The 19,592-nt window shown below is 34.9% G+C and overlaps 2 protein-coding genes across 3 annotated transcripts; both read left to right on the top strand.

Annotated features, from left to right (window-relative positions):
• Window positions 1-713: 713 nt before the first annotated feature.
• On the top strand, window positions 714-11,344 carry LOC111695246 (uncharacterized). The gene is made up of 11 exons (XM_023464478.1): window positions 714-1,263; window positions 2,694-2,778; window positions 3,660-3,737; window positions 4,579-4,703; window positions 5,047-5,148; window positions 5,476-5,631; window positions 6,270-6,372; window positions 6,635-8,108; window positions 8,167-8,402; window positions 8,465-10,264; window positions 10,364-11,344. The coding sequence occupies exons 1-11, from the start codon at window positions 1,148-1,150 to the stop codon at window positions 10,460-10,462; spliced, it is 4,374 nt and encodes a 1,457-aa protein (XP_023320246.1). The 5' UTR covers window positions 714-1,147; the 3' UTR covers window positions 10,463-11,344.
• Window positions 10,400-18,666, top strand: LOC111695249 (deoxyribodipyrimidine photo-lyase-like). Of its 2 annotated transcripts, XM_023464483.1 has the most exons (13): window positions 10,400-10,482; window positions 11,394-11,446; window positions 12,430-12,557; window positions 12,860-12,958; window positions 13,157-13,231; window positions 13,593-13,726; window positions 14,250-14,378; window positions 15,348-15,429; window positions 15,758-15,976; window positions 16,477-16,698; window positions 17,005-17,162; window positions 17,507-17,591; window positions 18,386-18,666. In XM_023464483.1, exons 2-13 carry the CDS (start codon window positions 11,416-11,418, stop codon window positions 18,506-18,508), a joined length of 1,485 nt encoding a protein of 494 aa, XP_023320251.1. In that variant the 5' UTR covers window positions 10,400-10,482; window positions 11,394-11,415; the 3' UTR covers window positions 18,509-18,666. The 2 variants fall into 2 exon arrangements, with proteins under 2 accessions (XP_023320251.1, XP_023320250.1); XM_023464482.1 differs by lacking the exon at window positions 10,400-10,482 and having other exon boundaries at window positions 11,329-11,446.
• The last annotated feature ends 926 nt before the right edge of the window (window positions 18,667-19,592 follow it).

The raw sequence follows: 19,592 nt of genomic DNA, 5'->3' as shown, positions 1-19,592 counted from the left end.
TTAAAACCGAAAACGCGGAAACCGAAAAAAAACGGGAAAAGATCAAAAATATTCGGAAATCCATCCACATATTTGAATTTTTGAGGGATTTGCGATTATTCTTGAATAATGACAGAAATTCCTCAAAAGTTTCCGTGTTGAGGGAGTTGAGGCGTTTCCATAGAACCAGTATTTCTAGAAAGCAATTGTTTTGAGCAATTATATTTGCACCGAGGTTCCACAGTGTGTAAAAGAAGTATTAAAATTCGTGTAACGCATTGATGTTAAAACAAATTTGTTTATAACTTTTCGACATCCAATTTTTCAGGGAGGGGGACGTCCCCCCTGTGGGCTAAGTTTATGTTGAAAACCCCTTGAGCTGTGAGGTTACTTTAAAGGTCGGTTTACATAGCAGTACTTCATCAGACGAAAACTCTTCGTTCCCACGTGGCTTTATTCGAAATTGTGTATGAATCACTCGTAATACAAGGAGTATGAAATAGAAGGGAGATATATGACTAACGCGGCCCGCCCTACCATATGATTGATAATACATTGATACATGCTTTGCAGACGGTACTGCATTTAAATAAGAACTATTTGTCTGATGTACAATTACCGCGTATACAATAACCTATTTTGAATATTTCTGAATTTTTCTTATATTTCTTTCTTATTTCTTCAAAGTATGAATAATCATATGGTAGGGCGGGCTGCGTCAGTTGTATCTCCCGTCTATTTCATACTCCTTCATGTAATACGAATCCAGCTCCAGTAAAATATCAATTGCTTCAAAGTTCACTGCTCTAGTACAGTGTAACCTTTTTGTTTATTCTATGGCAGACTGATACAGCTGAGCTCATGGAGATAACAAGTGTGTGATTTAGATTTAAAGAATCCAGCAGTGATGATCCGAATCCGATATTTATGACTCTGTGAATGATCCACAAAACTGCATGAGTTGTTTCATCCGAATCCATTTGTCTGAGGAGTCTGAGTTAGTTTTAACCCTATTCCGACTGACGCGCCTGCTCATAGATTAAACATACCTTAACCTTCACAAACTTAAATACTTTCAGAGAAAAAATTGTTGAACTTTTTGAAGATGTATTTGCTGAAACTACTGATCCCGAAAACAATACAGAACATTAACAATCTTAGATAAAGCATGGTTCGTCTCTATGTCGGAGGAATACCTGAAACCAAGGTCACAGAGAAGGAACTTCTTAAATTGTTTAAAAGATTTGGATCTATCTCGAAATGCACAATCCTCAAAAACTTTGGGTAAGGATGAATTGAAACTTTTTCGTCCACTTAAAAACTAGCCATATAAGGGGCCCGTAACTGGGTGTTTTTGAAGGGTGGGGGTGCACCGAGGGAAACGAAGTTAACGAGGCGGGGGGTTGCAGGAGGGCAGAGCCCCCCTGCATAGTAAATTTTTGATTTTTCTGTCTGAAAAACTTACTTTATTACCTTAAATTCGTGACGTGTTACAATCTTTTTTATTGCTTAATTTCACATCATTGAACTGTCATCAGCAAAGCATTTTAAATGAACAATAATATCTGGAAACAAATTATTTGTATTTATATAATATAGAACATATATGTTAATAAAATATAAAAAAAACTATTTTAAGATTTGCAAAATGAAATAGGGCAGATAATTGTTAAATAATTAAATAAATGAAATACAGTGATAACCAGAAAACTCTGGAATAGGAAGTTGACTTTTAGACAAGTTAATAATTCACACTGCTAAAAATGGACCATCAGCTTTCAAGTCAAAAAACCTTAACTTTTTCTTTGGAATCTATTAGTATGCAGTCTACTGAATTATAATCTCAATTTTCAGGATATGCCAACTAGAAAATTTTGAGTAAATCTATTTTTAAGATATTGTAGAAATCAAGTGCATGTTCTGGTCTATAAACAAATTTATCTTTAGTTTCAAAACTCGTTTAAGCTGATTCTGGATTTTTTGGTGATAGTTTTTGAACTGTTAATGGCACGGTCTCCAAATTTTGTGTGTTGTCCTTAGCAGTCTTAAGACACTTTTTAGCAAAAATTCAAAGCCATAAGTGAACTGTATGATTGTTTAAGTACTGCCTATAAAAGGGATTTTGAAGTGGAATCCTTAAAAGTCACATCATAAAGACTTTTTCAGGCCGTTTCTAGTCAGTCAGGCATAAAGAAGTATCTGATAATCTTGCTCCACGTTAAACTCAAGTGAATTGCATGTAAGATTGATCATATCTTCATATCTTCACTTATTGAAGAATCATTGAGAAGAAGAAAAATGTTTTGAATTTCTGATTTGAAACCAGATAAATTCGCTTTTCTCATATTTATGATAAAATCAAAACTAGAGGTACTACGAGGTCACAAATTCGCAGCAGTAACTGCGCAAAAATTTGACCCTCTTCTGTTACGATTGCAGTGGATTAAAATATCAAGGTCCCCTTGCACAATCTTCATTTGTCCAGATTTAATTTTCTCCGATTTGTTTAGTTTTGATAAGGTTTGAGTTTTAGGATAAAATACAGTGACAAACTCAACATGAAGAAATTTCTAGACAGAAAACTTGTTTAGTTAGATATAAGGATTTCTTTCAAGTTCTTTTTTCTTTAATGTTTTCATTTGGAAAGCAGTTCCACAGACAATTGTGTTTTTTTTTGTAAAATTGATCATACAAGTGATATTCTTTATTTTTAGGTTTATAGATATTGACACGGAATCTGGAGCAATCAGAGCAATCCAGGAACTTGATGGTTACGCTCTCAAAGGTTCAATAATCAAAGTAAGTATATTTAGATCAATTGATAAAATAAACCAAAAAAAACTCTGAAATAGAAAGACGACTTTTAGACTCAAATTATGACTTTAGTTACATGAGCATGAGAGACAGAAAGTGTGCAGTGTATACAGACCCATATAACTTAATAATTGTGTTTTAAAAGCCTTTTTATTTTGTAACGACATTAAATAAACTTAATTAGTGCTAAAATGTCGTTTTCTTATTTCACAGTTTTCTGGTTCTCAGTGTACCATAATTTGGGATCCAATTTGGAACCAATAATAAGTTAAACAATTTTTAAAATTAATTTCATTCTAGAACACTAAATTGCTATTTAGTAAATGCCTAGATAAATTCTAATTTATCTAGGAGTAAATGAAATACATTTAAAAAATTTTTATCAACACCAGGCGTAAAATAACTTCGAAATTGTTTGAATTAAAAAAAAACACTAAAAACAAATATCGATGTGTGAATATTTAATATTTATTATTTTTCCTAAATATTAATTAGAATTTATAGATTTTAAAAGAATATTTAGTGGCCCATGTGTCAGTGTATAGGCTGTGTTATACAAACTGGTATCTCACTCTAATAAATTTATTTTGCGGAATACCAGTTTCACAAAAAAAAGAAATTAAAGAAGATATTTTAATAAATAAATTGAGCACAAAGAATGAATATAACTTCTACCTTGGTTAGAGGTTTGGATGATCATTATTATCCGGGAGAGCTGCAGTGTGTTTTCTCTCTAGAAGAGAAGGATTGCTACTCTAAAATGGAAGGTCACATGAAATGAAATTACGTGTACTGCAGTCTACACTCTACGGTTCAATTCAGTGAAATAATTCTAGCTTTTATAAAATATCAATTCTGTGTTTTAGGTTCAAAGGATTAGAATTGATAAACCAGCCGCATTCAAGATTTTTATTGTTAATTTCTCACCTCACACTCGAAACAAGGTTAAAATATTATTACGAATATAAATAAAATGTTTTTTTTAAATGACCTGTCATTGTAATTTTAAGAGGGGCATGTCAAATTCACAAAGGTAACTTTTAAACCTGATCTGAGCTGGGAACTTTTAAATAGGATATCCTTAATCCCGATCGGTTGATTAATCTGGAGATTAAAAACAAGAGGAGTACCAGCATTATTTAATATGGAGATTAAGAAAAAGAGGAGATCAAGTATTCATCTCAATATCCACAATTCTTAAGTTTTCAGCTCTGATCAATCAATGGTTTATAAATCCGTTGCCTCTGAAAGCAGGAATCCGCAAGTAACTTATATAGAGAAACCACAAACTAAAATAATTAATTTTCTTAAAGAAAAACTTGGATAGGATAGGTTACCGTTATGAATCGGGCATGCCACTTATGAAACCGAAAGGCACTTGAAATTACGTTTACAGTCCCTTTAATGAGTTTGAACAAAGTAACTTAAAGTAATTTTTAATTTCAAAAGTGGCATAAACGAGCCATAATTGTACCCTTTACACTTAGCTAAAATGTTGCTTAAATCGCGGTGCTTTACGATAGAAAAAAAATGGGGAAAAAATTCAATAAAAAATGAAAGAACTCCTCATAAAAGTGCATTCTATACACTAAATTTGTTATCAGACAAAAGTTTATTGTTTCCAGTCTGATTCATTTTCATGTCAAATTTCGTCATTTCTTAGAATATCGTATTTTGAAAAACTCATTACTACTACTAATAAAGATCTTTGTTCAATTCTCATTTTCTTTGCAATGCACTGCACTGTTTCTAAATTTGTGTTGTACATATATATATATATTAAAGGATCTTCGAGAATTGTTTGAACAGTATTGTACTGTACTGGAGGCAGACATAATGACTGACAAGGCTTACGGTTTCGTTCATGTTGATGCAGGTCTGGGTAAAGATAGAGTGGATCAGATAATCAGGTTCATCATGTTTCAAACTAATAATCTAAACTTAAAATTTAAAGTTTGGTTAACAGAAATTCTATATCAAAGTTTTGTATTGTATACAGAAGTATTTGATATCAATATTAAAGTAATGATCGGAGGAAATAAATATTAAAATGTGTCTGTATATGTTGGTTGCTAATTCTTCTTTTACTCTAACTTTCTAATCCTTATATCTTTGCAACCTTAGATATTTTAAACCATGCGCCCTGTGATCTCACTTATAGTATATTTTGAAGGTTGTTACCACTAGGTTGCAAAGATTTATCAATTAGATTTCGAGGTCAGTTGGTTGACCTGAAATGAGTTTTATTTCTAGAGACTTGAACGGTGTTGAGATGAATGGACGACGGATAAAGATTGTGAGTTCAACCTTTATACCTGGAAGTGAGCCGGAACCACAGCAAGCTCTAATTGAAAGGTAAATACTTTCATCATACTTTATCTCGGTGGTAGATATTAGACCTAAGGTCAGAACTTTTATCTTATGAATTCCGGGATCAAGCATTTATCTCTTTCTATTGCAGACGGATTATTTTAATTCCTCTTCGATAACCTTTAGGGATAATTTTAACGAAGATGTCAAGAATTTGTCCTTTAAGTTAAAAGTGCCCACATTGGATATCGAGATCAAGAATTCAAGATAAACTTACTCCACTCAAAAGTTCCGACATTTTTAGACATTTTCAATTATAAAAATCTAATTCTATAATGAGGGGGTGGGACGTTAACCAAAATTATCTTCCAGGAGAAGGTCTGAAGGAAAAATGGAAAAAGAAGATTTAATGAAGGATAATCACTTAACCTTAGACTCTTTAGCCTTCCTGGCATTTCTGGAACTCATGAAATCCAATGAACTGATGAGTACCGAGACACTGGCTAACCAGCTCTCCGATGTGGTTAGGTAAGATAGTGTCCTAAAAAAGGGTGTGTTTCTCTAAATTAATAGGGTGATAACCAGAAAGTTTTTACAATATGAAGACGACATTGAAACAACACTGAAGTGCATTTGAAGTTGTTACAAAGCAAAAAGCTTTACTAGTAAGTTATTAAATCCCTTATTGAGTGAAATGGATCTGTTTACATTTTACAATTGCTGTGCCTCATGTTTATCGGACTATTGAAAGTCATAACTTGAGTCTTAAAGTCGACTTCCTATTCCAGAGTTTTCTGTTTATCACTGTATATTCTGCCAGAATAAACCTTTAGCACAATTCCCAACCTTAGTTGAGTGGCCCTCAAAACCTTTCTAGGTTGCTAATGCCCTTCGTTTTTTTTGTGTGTGGGGGGGGTAATTTTTCCCTTAATATAAACACATTGCATATTTCCATATGTCGTGTGCCCTATATGGACTAAAACATCAAATTAGAAAATATTAAATTTTTAACCTGTCTTTTAATCTCGTCCAAATGCTTCATAAAAATATACTTTTTTAAACTAATTAATTGACTTCCCGCGTAACCTAATATTATTTAATTAATTTAGTCTAATTGTGTTAACTAGTTTTATTCACTTTAAACTAATTGAATTCATATTGAGTAGTTTTGCTGTGAGTGAATCTAAGATTATTGAACTGATGAACAAGTACAAACATCTCTTCAAACCCAGCCATCAATCCATTACCTTCAAGCAACCAACCCTTGAGGAATGTTTTAGACTAAAGATCTAAGCTTTAAAAAGTTTTTAACTTTTCTTTGGAGAAAATAGCTTAGAAATCATTCATTCATGTTGTGCTTATAGAACAAGAAAGATGCATCGTAAAAGTCAACTTTTCTTTAAGATTAATGAATGGACTTTCTGTTACAACATCTGAAGCATATATCATGTTACCATTTATGCATTACGCAACACGATACAGAGGACATTTTATTTATTATTACATTATCAGCTCTAAAACCTAATAACAGATGCTAGGATTTCTCTTCAAAATCTGTCACAATCTTCTCCCTCCAAAGGTTCGGTTCAAGTTTTCTGATATCAAGATGAAATTTCAAATTGAACGTTGTGAGGACTGTTTGTACGTTGCCAATCTTAGGGGAGTTCTTACAAGAGAGAAATCCATGGTTTACATAACCTTTCATATTAGAAACGCGTATTCAAGTTTGGAATATGTAAATCCAGAGATTGGGTTCAGATCTAAGGATCCTGTTCTTGTTAAAGTCAAGATATCTCTTGTAAACGCAAGACTCAGAATGGAAATTGAAAGCGTTAGTAAAGTTGATGGAGGATTAGATCAAACCTCTGAACCTTCTCCGGGTTCCGCTCTGCCAGCTGTCAACTCCCAACCTTACTCCTGGTCCAAGCACAAGCATGTTATAGTGGAGGATTCAGAAAACGAAATTTTCTTCTCTGACGATGAACAGCTTCAAGATGAGGATCAGATTAAGTTTGAGGACGAGGATCAGATGAAGTTTGATGATGAGGAACAGATAAGGGTCGAGGATGAGGATCAGATAAGGGATGAGTATGAGGATCAGATACGGGTTGAGAATGAGGATCAGAAAAGGGATGAGTATGAGGATCATATAAGGGTTGAGGATTATGATAAGGTCAGGGTTGAAGATGGGGATCAGATACGAGTTGAGAATGAGGATCAGATAACGGTTGAAGATGAACTCAATGTGAACAAAGAACTACCTGGAGAGAATAGTGATGTATCTGAACTGAATAGATTAATACGGTTAATGTGTGAACGCGTTGATCAGGAGGATATGTGTTTACCAACTAAATCAAATTCAATGTATGATCCTAAACCCAAACCAGAATCTGGCGCAGAGCCAGCTGAACCTCGTTCTTTTAAAGGAGCTGCTGCTGCTTCTGAACCTTATTTGAAACATGTAACTACCCCCTTTCCTAAGCTGGAAGCTTCCGCTGAAACTGGAACTGAACCTGCTCCAGTATATGTTTCTCCCTTTGAACAAACATCTGCTTCTACTCAATCTGTTGAACTTTCAACCCCGTTTGTGCTGGAGACTGCAATCAATCCTACTTACTCCTGCGTAAGAGCAGAGGACCAGGATAATAGAATCCCGTTCCTAATAATTCATTTGTTTCTCTCCAATGAGTGCAATTCCCAGTACGGAGTTGGTTCACTAGAAATACGGAATTTCTTGAACTCTGTGGAGATAAATAAATATCTCGACCACCATCTAGACTTCTCTGAGATAGATCATGTTCTCATGTCTCAACTAGGATTGTTCAAGAACATGGGATGCAACAAGTACAGTAGGATTGGGAAGATCAAACTCCAGACTACAGGATTCCTTCACAACCTTATTTGTCTGGGGGAAAACGTCTGGTACAACAATGGGAGAAAGAGCCTCAACGATGCGTTCACTGCACAGTCGATAAAGAACAGCATAATTATTACAGATATTGTCGGTAAGTTTAAAACATTTTTTAACCTCTTTTCAATTATCTCAAACAACAAATATTTTAGGTTTTTTGAGCCCGACCCATCTAAATTCAGTTTATTATGCTACCATACCGACAAGATTTGGTTCAAGTGTTATAGCCTTCACTGCAGACAATCTTCAAAAATCTTCAAGCATGGTTCACTTGAAACTCAGGGTAGTCATAAACAGTAAGCAAGAGGTGATAACAACTGTAATGACAGTGGAAGGAAAGAAGACTAAAGAAGCTTCTGGTCATGTTCCAATCTTCTCTCAAATACAGGTTTTCTATCTTTAACTAATTCTACTTAAAATATGTTAACTAAAATATTCGATATTTTTCAGGAGCTTGAAAGCATAGTCAGAGCTGAGGAAAGGAAAGCCAACCAAATTAATAAACGTAATCTGAAAACTAAATCAAACCCTTCTCCGTTGCCTATTATTGAGCCACCTTCTCCGAAGCATTCAGTTCAATGTTCTTCTAAGATTGGAACTGAATCTTATCCGGAGATTGCAAGTAAACTTTATAATAAGTCTTTAGTTGAAATTGCCAGGGAAGTTTTAGCTCTGGAACCTGTAACCAAATGCTCTACAGAGAATGCTACTATTGCTCCGCCGGAACCCAAAGATCTATCACAAGCGACTGTTGTAACTAAAACTTCTCCAGAGATTGTAACTGATCCTACTCCAGAGACTACAACTAAATCTTCTCCGGAGACTGTAACTAAACTTTCTCCAGAGATTGTAGCTAATTCTTCTCCGGAGAGTGTAACTAATTCTTCCCAGAAGACTGCAACTAAGCCTTCTCCAGAGACTGCAACTAAATTAACTCTGGAGATTTTAACTAATTATTCCCCGGTGACAATTACTATACCTTCTCAAGAGATTGTAATCAATTCTTCTCCGGAGACTGTAACAAATCCTTCTCCTGAGATTGTAAGGAAAATTGTAACTACTCCTACTCCGGAAAGTACAACTAAACCTTCTCCGGAGACTGGAACTGAACTATTTCCCAAACTTGAAGCGTCTTTGGATATTGTGGCAAACCCCTCTCAGGAGTTTAAACATTCATCAGACACTCAAACCAAAGCTTTACCGGCTCATTTAACTAATCCTATTTTGGACACTGTAACTAAACCTTGTCTGGAGAAAGTCAACAAACCTCCCGCAGGGTCTGTAACTGAACCTTCTCTGGAGTCTTCAGTTAAACCTTCTCCGGACACTACAACTAAACCTTCCTCGGAGCCTTTAGTTGAACCTTCTCAGAACACTTCCGCTAAACCTTCCCCAAGGTCTGTGTCCAAAGCACTTCCGAATATTGCAACTAAATCTTCTCCGGAACCTATTTCTAAACTTTCTTCGCAGAAAGCAAACAAAACTGCCGCGGAACCTCAAGCTAAACCTTCTCCAAATATTGCAACTAAGCCTTTTCCGGAACCTTTAGCTAAACCTTCTTCGGACACTACGATTAAACCTTCTCCGGAGCCTTTAGTTGAGACTTCTCCGAACACTGCAACTAAACCTTTCCCGGAATCTATAACCAAACCTTCTTCGGAGAAACTAAACGTAACTCCCGTGGAGCCTCCAGCTAAACTTTTACTGGATATTGCTACTAAACCTTCTCTAGAACCTTTAGCTAAACCTTTTGTGGACACTACCATTAAATCTTCTCCGGAACCTTTGGTTGAAACTTCTCCGAACACTGCAGCTAAACCTACTCCGAAGTTTTTGACCGAAGCTCGTTCGAATATACCTTCTAAACCTTCTCCGGAACCTATAGTTAAACTTTCTTCGGAGAAACCAAACAAACCTTCCATGGAGTCTCCCGCTAAATTTTCTTCGGATACTGCAACTAAGACTTCTCCTAGACTTGTATCTAAACACTTTTCGGAGAATTTAACTATACCTTCTCCAGAACATCTGATTGATAGATCTTCGACAAATCAAGAACAGTCACAAGTATCAGTATCCACTCCTGTTGTCCTAAGTGAGTCAGGAAACCGTTCAGCACAACAGGAACCGTCTTCCAGTATCCAACACTTGCTGCGGATGAGAACTGAGACCGGAGCAGTCTCTGAAATCTCTCCGATTCTTCTCCAGGTTCAACAGTGGAGAGTTGTTCAGGGAGATGGCTCTGGTACACAGGTACAGAGAAATCACAACCTTTTCTAAATCAAGTTCCCTTACAATGCATTGTATATATTTCATGCATGATCATTGATTAACCATTCGAGTTTTCTTCAGGAGATTGAGATTACAGGACGGATTAAAGTTGGAGCAGGAGAACGGATTCTGGCCATCTCAGATCTCGCCGGTTCTGCTCAATTCACGAAGACAACCTAGCGGAAGTTTTTATACTTCAGGTTTTGGTTCAGAATTGAAATATTTTTCGGAGTAAAAGTTGTCCATATTGTTCTTTGACACTTATTCCTTGTTTACAGATATTTCTTTCGTCGATTTTTGTTATTTTGTTCCTTCTTTCATTTTATTTTGTAATCGTAAATTCATTGCATTTTTTGGCAGTCTTTAAATATCCTTAGTGAATATACTGATATCATTTTTCTGTGAACATTGTGTTTTCTTTTGATTTTAATAACGTACAGGAATATTATAATTATACCCGTTTGAGAACAGTTGATATTTCTTTATAATTTGTTATAATCAGATGTCCTCTTTCATCATATCCGGGATATTTTGTGTTCTTAAGTAAATATATTTTTTTCAATACCGGATTATCCATCCTTAATGTCTCGTGGATATTTTAAGATTGGAATATATTTTATTGTATATCACGGAAGAAATTTGTCTTTCTTGAAGGCCTTCAAAAATATTCTCACAGTATTCTTCCGATTATTCATTTATCACAATTTAAATACTAACAAATGTTAGAATTTATTGTCAATTGTTCTATTTGTTTTTAATTATGTATAACAAAGTGTACATGATGTGATTAAAATAATTTGTCGTGAAAATTTTTTGAAATGTGAGCTCTATAAAAGATAAAATTGTTTGAATTTGTTTTAAAGTTAAAGGATGATTTTTTCTAATATTTAAAGGGACTGATTTGGGTTAATTTCATGGTAAACTGATAAGTTCGTTTTCTGATTTTAAACAGAGAATAATCAGTCGTCTTCAAATTAGAAAACGGAAAGCGGGAAAGTTTTATAATTCTCTCAACATTATGCAGACAGTTTCGTAAATAAATATATTCTTCATTAATGCTTCCATACATTACTGGATTTTTCATAACAAAATACAAAGATATTAGTTTTAGATTGTTTCCTGTATTTAGAACAATGGCATCATCATCCAAGAAAGCAAAATTAGGTAATAAGTCTGTGGAATTGAAAGATATTGGAGATCACATGCGATCTTTTGTTTGTTGGACACATTTATAATAAGCTAAATAAATATTATCTGACTATCATTTAATTAAAAAGCAATTGGGTCCGTCCTAGTATACGATTTTTTTTACATAGATAAAATTTGTCATAAGGCCGCAGCGCCCGGCCCCCAAGCATGCCCTAGCCGCGGCGCTCGGCCCCATAGCCTGTCCTATTCGCAGCGCCGTTTTCGGCCTGAAATTGTCTTAACCTAACCTTACCTTAAAATAATTGAAAACGTATAATCTTAATTTTGCTGAAAATTAGTATTTATGTACAAAATTGTATAGTATGGGGGGGGGGGGTCCAGAAATCGTATACTAGGACGTGGACCCACCTTATTTATGTGTTGTAAATCGACCTAAGAGTGTTGGCTTTACGCGTTGTGTTGAGATGGGACCTACATTTGATAAATGAGATTCTCTTTAAATTAAGACTTCATTAAACTTATATCAACACTAACTTGGGAACTGGACTTCCAAAAACTACACTTTTGGTCAATTTCTTAGACGTTCTACCATAGGTAGAACCATAGTCACACTTTGATTACGCTTTACCAGAGCAGTGCAGATAGATACGACCTATCGTTGAACCTAGGATAACATGAATAAGAAATTAAGTCAACTAACTCAGCTAAGTACCAAAATAAGAACATTTCCGTGGTTCTACCGAGTTCTCCAATCAAAATTTGAGGCAAATCGGTCCCGGGATTTATGAGTTATGATCGGACAAACATACAGAGATTACTACTTTATATATTTAATTATAGACGTTTTCAGGGGGGCTATGCATCAATGAAATCTATGGTCTCCAAGGGTGTTTAAAGCCCCAGCGGATGCTGAGCCCCCCCCCCCCCCCCCAATAGGAAATAAACTTAAGTCCGCCTGTATAATATAGATACGAATAAATGCTGAATCTGTACTCTAGACGGTATCTCCGGTTTGCTGATGGAGGAGAGGGTTGAACTAGCGAGCTCCGTCTCCGAGTTCAAGTTTAACAAGAAGAGGGTTCGAGTTCTCCAAGGAGTGGACGGAGATATGAAAAGAGAGTGCAAGGTTTACCACTAATTGAAACTTTTTATCAAACCAATTTCAAATTTTGATTTTACTGAATTTCTTGGTAAAAATTACCATTTTAGTGACGAACAATAAACATAGAAAGGACATTTTATAGACAGGACGTTTCCAAAATTGGACATTTTATTGAAATGGCATTTCATTTCTTCGAACTTTTTAAAAAAAAAATTTTTAAATGAAAAAATCTGTTACCCACGAGTTAAAGCCCCTCTGCCCCCTGGCGAAATTCCTGTATTCGTCCCAGATATCATCGCTGTAAATGTACTACCTTCTTCATGTAGAGTGTTATGTACTGGATGTGGAGGGATAGACGGGTTCAGGATAACTGGGCTCTTCTATACTCTCAGAAGATTGCTCTTGAACTAAACGTTCCTCTTCAGGTTTTTTTTACTTCGCTAAATTTTTCATTTTTTATCAATCAACATCCAATAACAAATTTAGTTTTTATGATTTCTGATTTTTTTTAATTTGTACAAATTTATCAAGTTTTAAATTTAAATATTGATTTATCTCTAGTAAGCATAAGCCTACAGATTTATCAATGTTTATGATGACCTTCCTAGCATCATTTGATTCAGGTTCTTGTCTGTGTTCCTCAGTCTCTAGGAGAACTGACCTTACGTCATTATACTTTCATGTTGGAGGGTCTAAAGGTAGGAATTAGGGAACATTATAATTATTCAACCAATTTCCGTTTCCCCTTCTTAACTCGATGGTAGATATTTTCCTGACAAATTAACACACACACGCTCATACACACACACACCTTAAAAATAAATTTCCCGGACCCACACTGAAACGTTTTGTTGATTTTTTAAAAATATCAAAAAGAAGTTGAAAATTTGCTAGTTGACTAGTTAAAGTACCATTTTTTCCTCAAATCTTATTCTCCATCCAACCCCCCAAACCCCCGCTATTTATTGGTTTATTGGTATGAATATATGCCCCGCCATAATTTCTCTCTTTTAAACATTTTACATTCATTCATCTGTATTTAACTAAACTTTTGTGCAGGAGGTTGCAGAGGAATGCAAAGAGTTAAATATTGGGTTTAGTCTTGCTCTCGGAGAACCCAGTGATATAATCACCAAATCCTACCTGACCAAACACAAGATTGGTTTGCTGGTGGTAGACTACTCACCTCTCAGGTTGTATCCAGATAAAAATATAACAGTAAAAATTGCGGCAAATATGGCCCCGTATTTTTTTGGTGGTCGGTTAGGAAATTGGCTTACTGTAAGGTTGGTCTGATTTTCCACTTTCAGAAGTGAACAAAAATAAAAGTGTTCTTGTCAACAAATTGTCTCTTTGATCATGATTTGGAATAGATGATGCTAACATGGCAATGCCCAATGTACCCTTTGAAAACCTAATCTGATCAAAAATGTGGAAGATTACATTGTTTTCTGGTCCTAAAGTAAAGGGGTTTATTTCAGATAGTTTCTCCGTTGTTGTTAATTATAAGAAAAAATGCGCAAGTTGCTTTTGCAGAGAAGCCACAAATAAAAAAGTGAGAAAAAAACATGGATTTCGCATTCCTACTCAATTACAAAAAGCTGGATACCTTTATAAATCAGGCATTGCCATTTTGTAAATCAGGCATTGTCATCTTTGCATAGAGGTTCCCTTCAAATTACGTTGTTATTCCCTTTTAACCTTGTAAATGTTTAGATATCATAAAGCTTGGTTGGATTGTATACAGGAGAAGATTGATACTCCTATCCATCAAGTTGATGCTCATAATATCGTCCCAGTCTGGATTACCAGTGACAAGCAGGAGTACGCTGCTAGAACCATCAGGTACTGCAAGTATATGAGTACTAGAACATGATTGAACTAGTAGAGTTCATGGATATTGTATAAGATTTGATCATTAAGTTTTGATTAAGTTCTATGTCAAAAAAAAATTACAGTCGCCAGAAAATAAAGGAATTTCATAATACTAAATGTTCTATTTTTTATTTTTTATTTATCCTTGGTTGTCACCTTGCTCAGATCCAGCCAAATCACAGATTTTTACTCAAAGAGCCAAAGAATAAGAAATCAGAAAGTTGGTTTCGATCAGGTTTGAGTCTTCAGACGTGCTGGAAAAGCCATGACAAGTTGACAACTGATTTATCCGTCCTAACTTAGATTGGCTACCAGGAATCCCAAAGTTGTATCAGACCAGGTTCCCTCCTGTAATAGTATTTATAAACTATGGTAGTTTAGACCAAAGATCACAAAGAACCTTGCTGAATATCTGTTTAGGTTCCCTCCTGTAATAGTATTTATAAACTATGGTATTGTAGACCAAGGATAACAAAGAACCTGGCTGAATATCTGACTAGGTTCCCTCCTGTGATAGTATTTATAAACTATGGTATTATAGACCAAAGATATCAAGGAACCTGGCTGAATATCTGACTAGGTTCCCTCCTGTAATAGTATTTATAAACTATGGTAGTTTAGACCAAAGATCACAAAGAACCTTGCTGAATATCTGTTTAGGTTCCCTCCTGATAGTATTTATAAACTATGGTATTGTAGACCAAAGATTACAAAGAACCTTGCTGAATATCTGACTAGGTTCCCTCCCGTGATAGTATTTATAAACTATGGTATTATAGACCAAAGATATCAAGGAACCTGGCTGAATATCTGACTAGGTTCCCTCCTGTAATAGTATTTATAAACTATGGTATTGTAGACTAAAGATCACAAAGAACCTTGCTGAATATCTGACTAGGTTCCCTCCTGTAATAGTATGTATTAACTATGATATTGTAGACCAAAGATAACAAAGAACCTGGCTGAATATCTGACCGGATTTCCTCCTGTAATAGAACATCCAGTTGATTCTATATCTGAGGAAGGTTTCATATATGATTTACTCTTTTGTTGTGTTGCAAGGATATATTTTTCTTTAAAAATCATTTATTTGAAGAAGTTTGAATGGAGTGGAAGTTTTTTATCGCATAAGTTTTTGCTCATGAGAAAATAAGTGATTTTTGTGGCATAGAACGTATCAAGAAAATATTAAATGCAATTTGAATTCCCATAATTTTCATTTTCCGTAACTTCTCAAAATCCGGGGAGGGTTGTGGGGGGGGGCGTATTTTTAAATATGTAAAAGGTGTTTTTTACTGAATCGGATTTAATAATTTTTTGTCTGTAATCTTGAAACTTCTAGTCTACAGATTTCTGGGCTGGATTTTGACGAGGTCTACAAAGGTTTAAAGATTGATCGGACGGGTTGGGGAGTAGAACCAGTCAAGACCTTTACTCCGGGTACCAGGGCAGGGCTCTGCAATCTAGAGGAGTTCTGTGCTAAGCGTATCAAGGAGTACGGAGCAAAGAGGAATGATCCTAATGTTTCCGCTTTGTCCAACCTGTCTCCTTGGGTCAATAATGGTCAGGTAAAATTTTAAATGTTCAAGGGATTGTTTACTTTTTAAGAATGTAAATATTTTCCCATTTTAAAAAATTACGAACACAGCAAAGCCAATCCACAGATCCGGATCCAAGGGGCAAAATATCAACCCAAAACTGGAAAACAATAAATACTTTCTTCTCTTAAACCCAAAAAAAAGTTTTAGCGTAAAAATAAGCGATCAGAATGTTACTCTGTATATCTGTGCATCGTAATAATATGCAAATAATATGCAAATTCTTCTTTTGTAAAAAAATCAGAAAAGAACCCTAATGATTATCTGGTACATTTCGTGGATTTTTTAAAACCATCTTAAAAGTTAAAAAAAAAATTCAAAAATAATTTGAAAATTCTGGTCCTTATGGGCAACTTTGAGTGGTACTTTATAATCCTAACTCTAGAAAATTAACTCATTAACTGTCTTTTTTACATGAATTTTATTTCTCAATTTTAATCACATACTTGTCTAATTTTGTTTTTATTTAGATCTCAATGCAACGAGCTGTTATATACGTGAAGAAACATGGTAAATCTCAAAGTGAAAGTGTTGCTAGTTTTGTTGAGGAGGGAGTTGTAAGAAGAGAGTTATCAGATAATTTCTGTGAGTACAATCCTGACTACGACACCCTGAAGGGAGCCTCGGACTGGGCGAAGAAGAGTCTGAATGAACACAAGAAGGATAAGAGAGAATATATCTACACTAGAGAGGTTCAAAATATTTGAACTAATATAATTTTTTCCAAAATATTTGAAACTTCTTCATGATGTTCTCTTCCGTGGGGAGGGTATTTTAATGAAGGCTCGGATAAAAAAGATCTTCCTACTAAATCCAGTTTTGACAATTGTTTAAGTCATAAAGTATTAATACTTTAAACTATACTTCATGAAAATATTTCCCCCAAACGTTGGTATTAAGTATTAATATTTTAAACTATACTTCATGAAAATATTTCCTTAATCCCCATGTAAAAAAAAAACAATTCTAGAATTCTAGAATTAGTTTAAACTGTTTAGGAGTTTGAGGAAGGGCGAACCCACGACGATCTGTGGAACGCAGCTCAGCTCCAGCTGGTTCGTGAGGGGAAACTACACGGGTTCCTCCGGATGTATTGGGCAAAGAAGGTTCTAGAATGGACAGAATCTCCGGAATCTGCGCTCGTCGAGGCACTCAGGTTTAACAATTTTATCAAGCGTATATAAAATGTAAATCCTAGCTTCGCGCCCATCTTCTATTTCAACTTTCAATTGTGGCTCTATCTGTGAGCAATCGGTTCTTCCATTTTGACGTTTAATGGATACAAACGGACAGACAGAATAAGACGAAAGATTTTCAAAAAATGTCTGAATATTTCAGCGTAATGACTACTAAGATATTTGGATCGAGAATATAAAACTTTTCTCTCTTTTTCCAAATGTCTCTTATTCAAGAGTGCGTTCAAGTTAACGTTCCATTTTTCATCTATTTCGCCAAATCATTGAAAATAATTGTTCGTGCTTGTAGAAATGTTATTTCAAGGTTGAATGATCGATATGCTGTTGACGGGAATGATCCTAATGGTTATGTAGGAGTTATGTGGAGTATTACTGGTATTCATGATCAGGTAGAGATCAATATAAATCCCTGCGCGTAGGATCCATTTCATCCGGACCTGGATCCTTGATCCGTCCTTTTAAAAAAGGGTTCGGGTCCAGCTCATGAATACATATTTCTTTGAGTTTTGTTAATTACTTGAAATTTTTCAATTTTTAATATTTTTTATGCAAAATTTTGATTTGATAGTAAATGTTTTTTATGTTTTGGTTTAAATTTAATAATTGGAAAGGTTTTAATGGCATCTCATTTGTTGAGATTGGTTAGATCCAGATCCTTAAAGCTAAAATGTTCCGAATCCAATGAATCCGGATCCCAAGCACTTAACAATTATTACTTGTTTACATATTGAGGGGAACAAAATTGTAAAGAAGGGACGCCTAGTAGCGCACATGGTGAAGAACAGGACAATTAATGATCACTAAAATTGACACCGATACCTATATTTCAAATCAATTTACTGATTTATTTTTGATTCCTTTCTACTAAATCATTCTAATGGATTGATGCGATTCCTTTACTCCAAATCATTCTACTGATTTGATTTGATTCCTTTTTACCAAATCATTCTACTGACTTGATTTGATTCCTATATTTCAAATCATTCTACTGATTTGATTTAATTCCTTTATTCCAAATCATTCTACTGATTTGATTTGATTCCTATATTTCAAATCATTCTACTGATTTGATTTGATTCCTATATTTCAAATCATTCTACTGATATGTTTTAATTCCTACATTCCAAATTATTTCACTGATTTACCAATTTGTATTCTTCTGTTTTAAATACTTGTTGTGAAGGGATGGGCGGAGAGAGCTGTGTTCGGTAAGATTAGGTTCATGAACTACGCTGGGTGCAAGAGGAAGTTCGATATCAACAAGTTCATTATCAAGTACGGAGCTAAGGTTCACAAGAAGAAATAAGTCCTTGATTAAACAGTTTAAACAAAGCCGACACCAGTATTTCAACGTAAAGACTAAAGAGTGATTATTTCATTTGTAACTTGAAAAACCAAGAAGAAAAAAAATTGATAAAACGACTGATAAAACACATATTTTTACCAAAAAAAGTATTTTCTAAAAATAATAATTCTTTAGTAATTTTTTTTATGTTTTTTTCTGAAAATTCAAAATAAATCATAAAATGTTCAATGGTTTTTTCTCTCTTGGAAACTCGATTGACACTTTTAACCTAAAAATTGTTAAATATTGAATGTTTTTAGATATATATATATATATATCAAAAGTTGCAGAAGAGATTTGGGGTTGGGTAAGAGGATAAGTAGGATTAAGGTAAATATGTCTAGAGTAGAAGATAGATATGGGTCTAGAGTAAAGAATAAGGAGAGATATGGGTTTAGAGTAGAGGATAAGGGGATAAAATATCTAGAGTAGAGGATAAGGAGAGATATGGATCTAGAGTAGAGGATAAGGGGATAAAATATCTTGAGTAGAGGATAAGGAGAGATATGGGTCTATAAGAGTAGAGGATAAGGAGAGATATGGGTCTACAGTAGAGAATAAGGGAATAACATATCTAGACCAGAGGATAAGGAGAGATATGGGTCTAGAGTAGTGGATTAGGGGATAAGATATCTAGAGTAGAGGATAAGGAGAGATATGGGTCTAGAGTAGAGGATTAGGGGATACAATATCAGAGTAGAGGACAAGGAGAGATATGGGTCTAGAGTAGAGGATAAGAAGAGATATGGGTCTATAGTAAAGAATAGAGATATGGTTTATCATTCGACCTCCGCAAATCCGCTATACCCCACTTCTGACCTACGCCAAATCCGCTATAATACACATCCGATCTTTTAGCACGTGGTTTTACAGCTGCTAGATGGACTTGTGGCCCCAGCGCCTCGTCCCCTTGCCTGTCCTAACCGCGGCGCTTGGCTCCTAGGATGTCCTAGTCGCAGCATTCGGCCCAGAAATTGTCTTAACCTAACTAACCCTTAAATAATACAAAAATTAACAGCTGGCGTAGGTCCGATATTGCAGTAGG

This window comes from Eurytemora carolleeae, unplaced genomic scaffold, assembly GCF_000591075.1.
Source record: "Eurytemora carolleeae unplaced genomic scaffold, Eaff_2.0 scaffold160, whole genome shotgun sequence".
Lineage (NCBI taxonomy): Eukaryota > Metazoa > Arthropoda > Copepoda > Calanoida > Temoridae > Eurytemora > Eurytemora carolleeae.
The sequence above is the reverse complement of the archived record's forward strand: the minus strand, read 5'-3'. Positions and strand labels throughout refer to the sequence as shown.

Excerpts from the sequence above, each read along its gene's own strand:
- LOC111695246 (XM_023464478.1), top strand. The coding sequence starts at position 1,148 with ATGGTTCGTCTCTATGTCGGAGGAATACCTGAAACCAAGGTCACAGAG. Across the intron at positions 1,264-2,693 it reads ACAATCCTCAAAAACTTTGG|GTTTATAGATATTGACACGG; the intron begins GTAAGGATGAAT and ends CTTTATTTTTAG. Across the intron at positions 2,779-3,659 it reads TCAAAGGTTCAATAATCAAA|GTTCAAAGGATTAGAATTGA; the intron begins GTAAGTATATTT and ends TCTGTGTTTTAG.
- LOC111695249 (XM_023464482.1), top strand. The coding sequence starts at position 11,338 with ATGCTTCCATACATTACTGGATTTTTCATAACAAAATACAAAGATATT. Across the intron at positions 13,232-13,592 it reads TCATGTTGGAGGGTCTAAAG|GAGGTTGCAGAGGAATGCAA; the intron begins GTAGGAATTAGG and ends ACTTTTGTGCAG. Across the intron at positions 14,379-15,347 it reads TACGCTGCTAGAACCATCAG|ACCAAAGATAACAAAGAACC; the intron begins GTACTGCAAGTA and ends ATGATATTGTAG.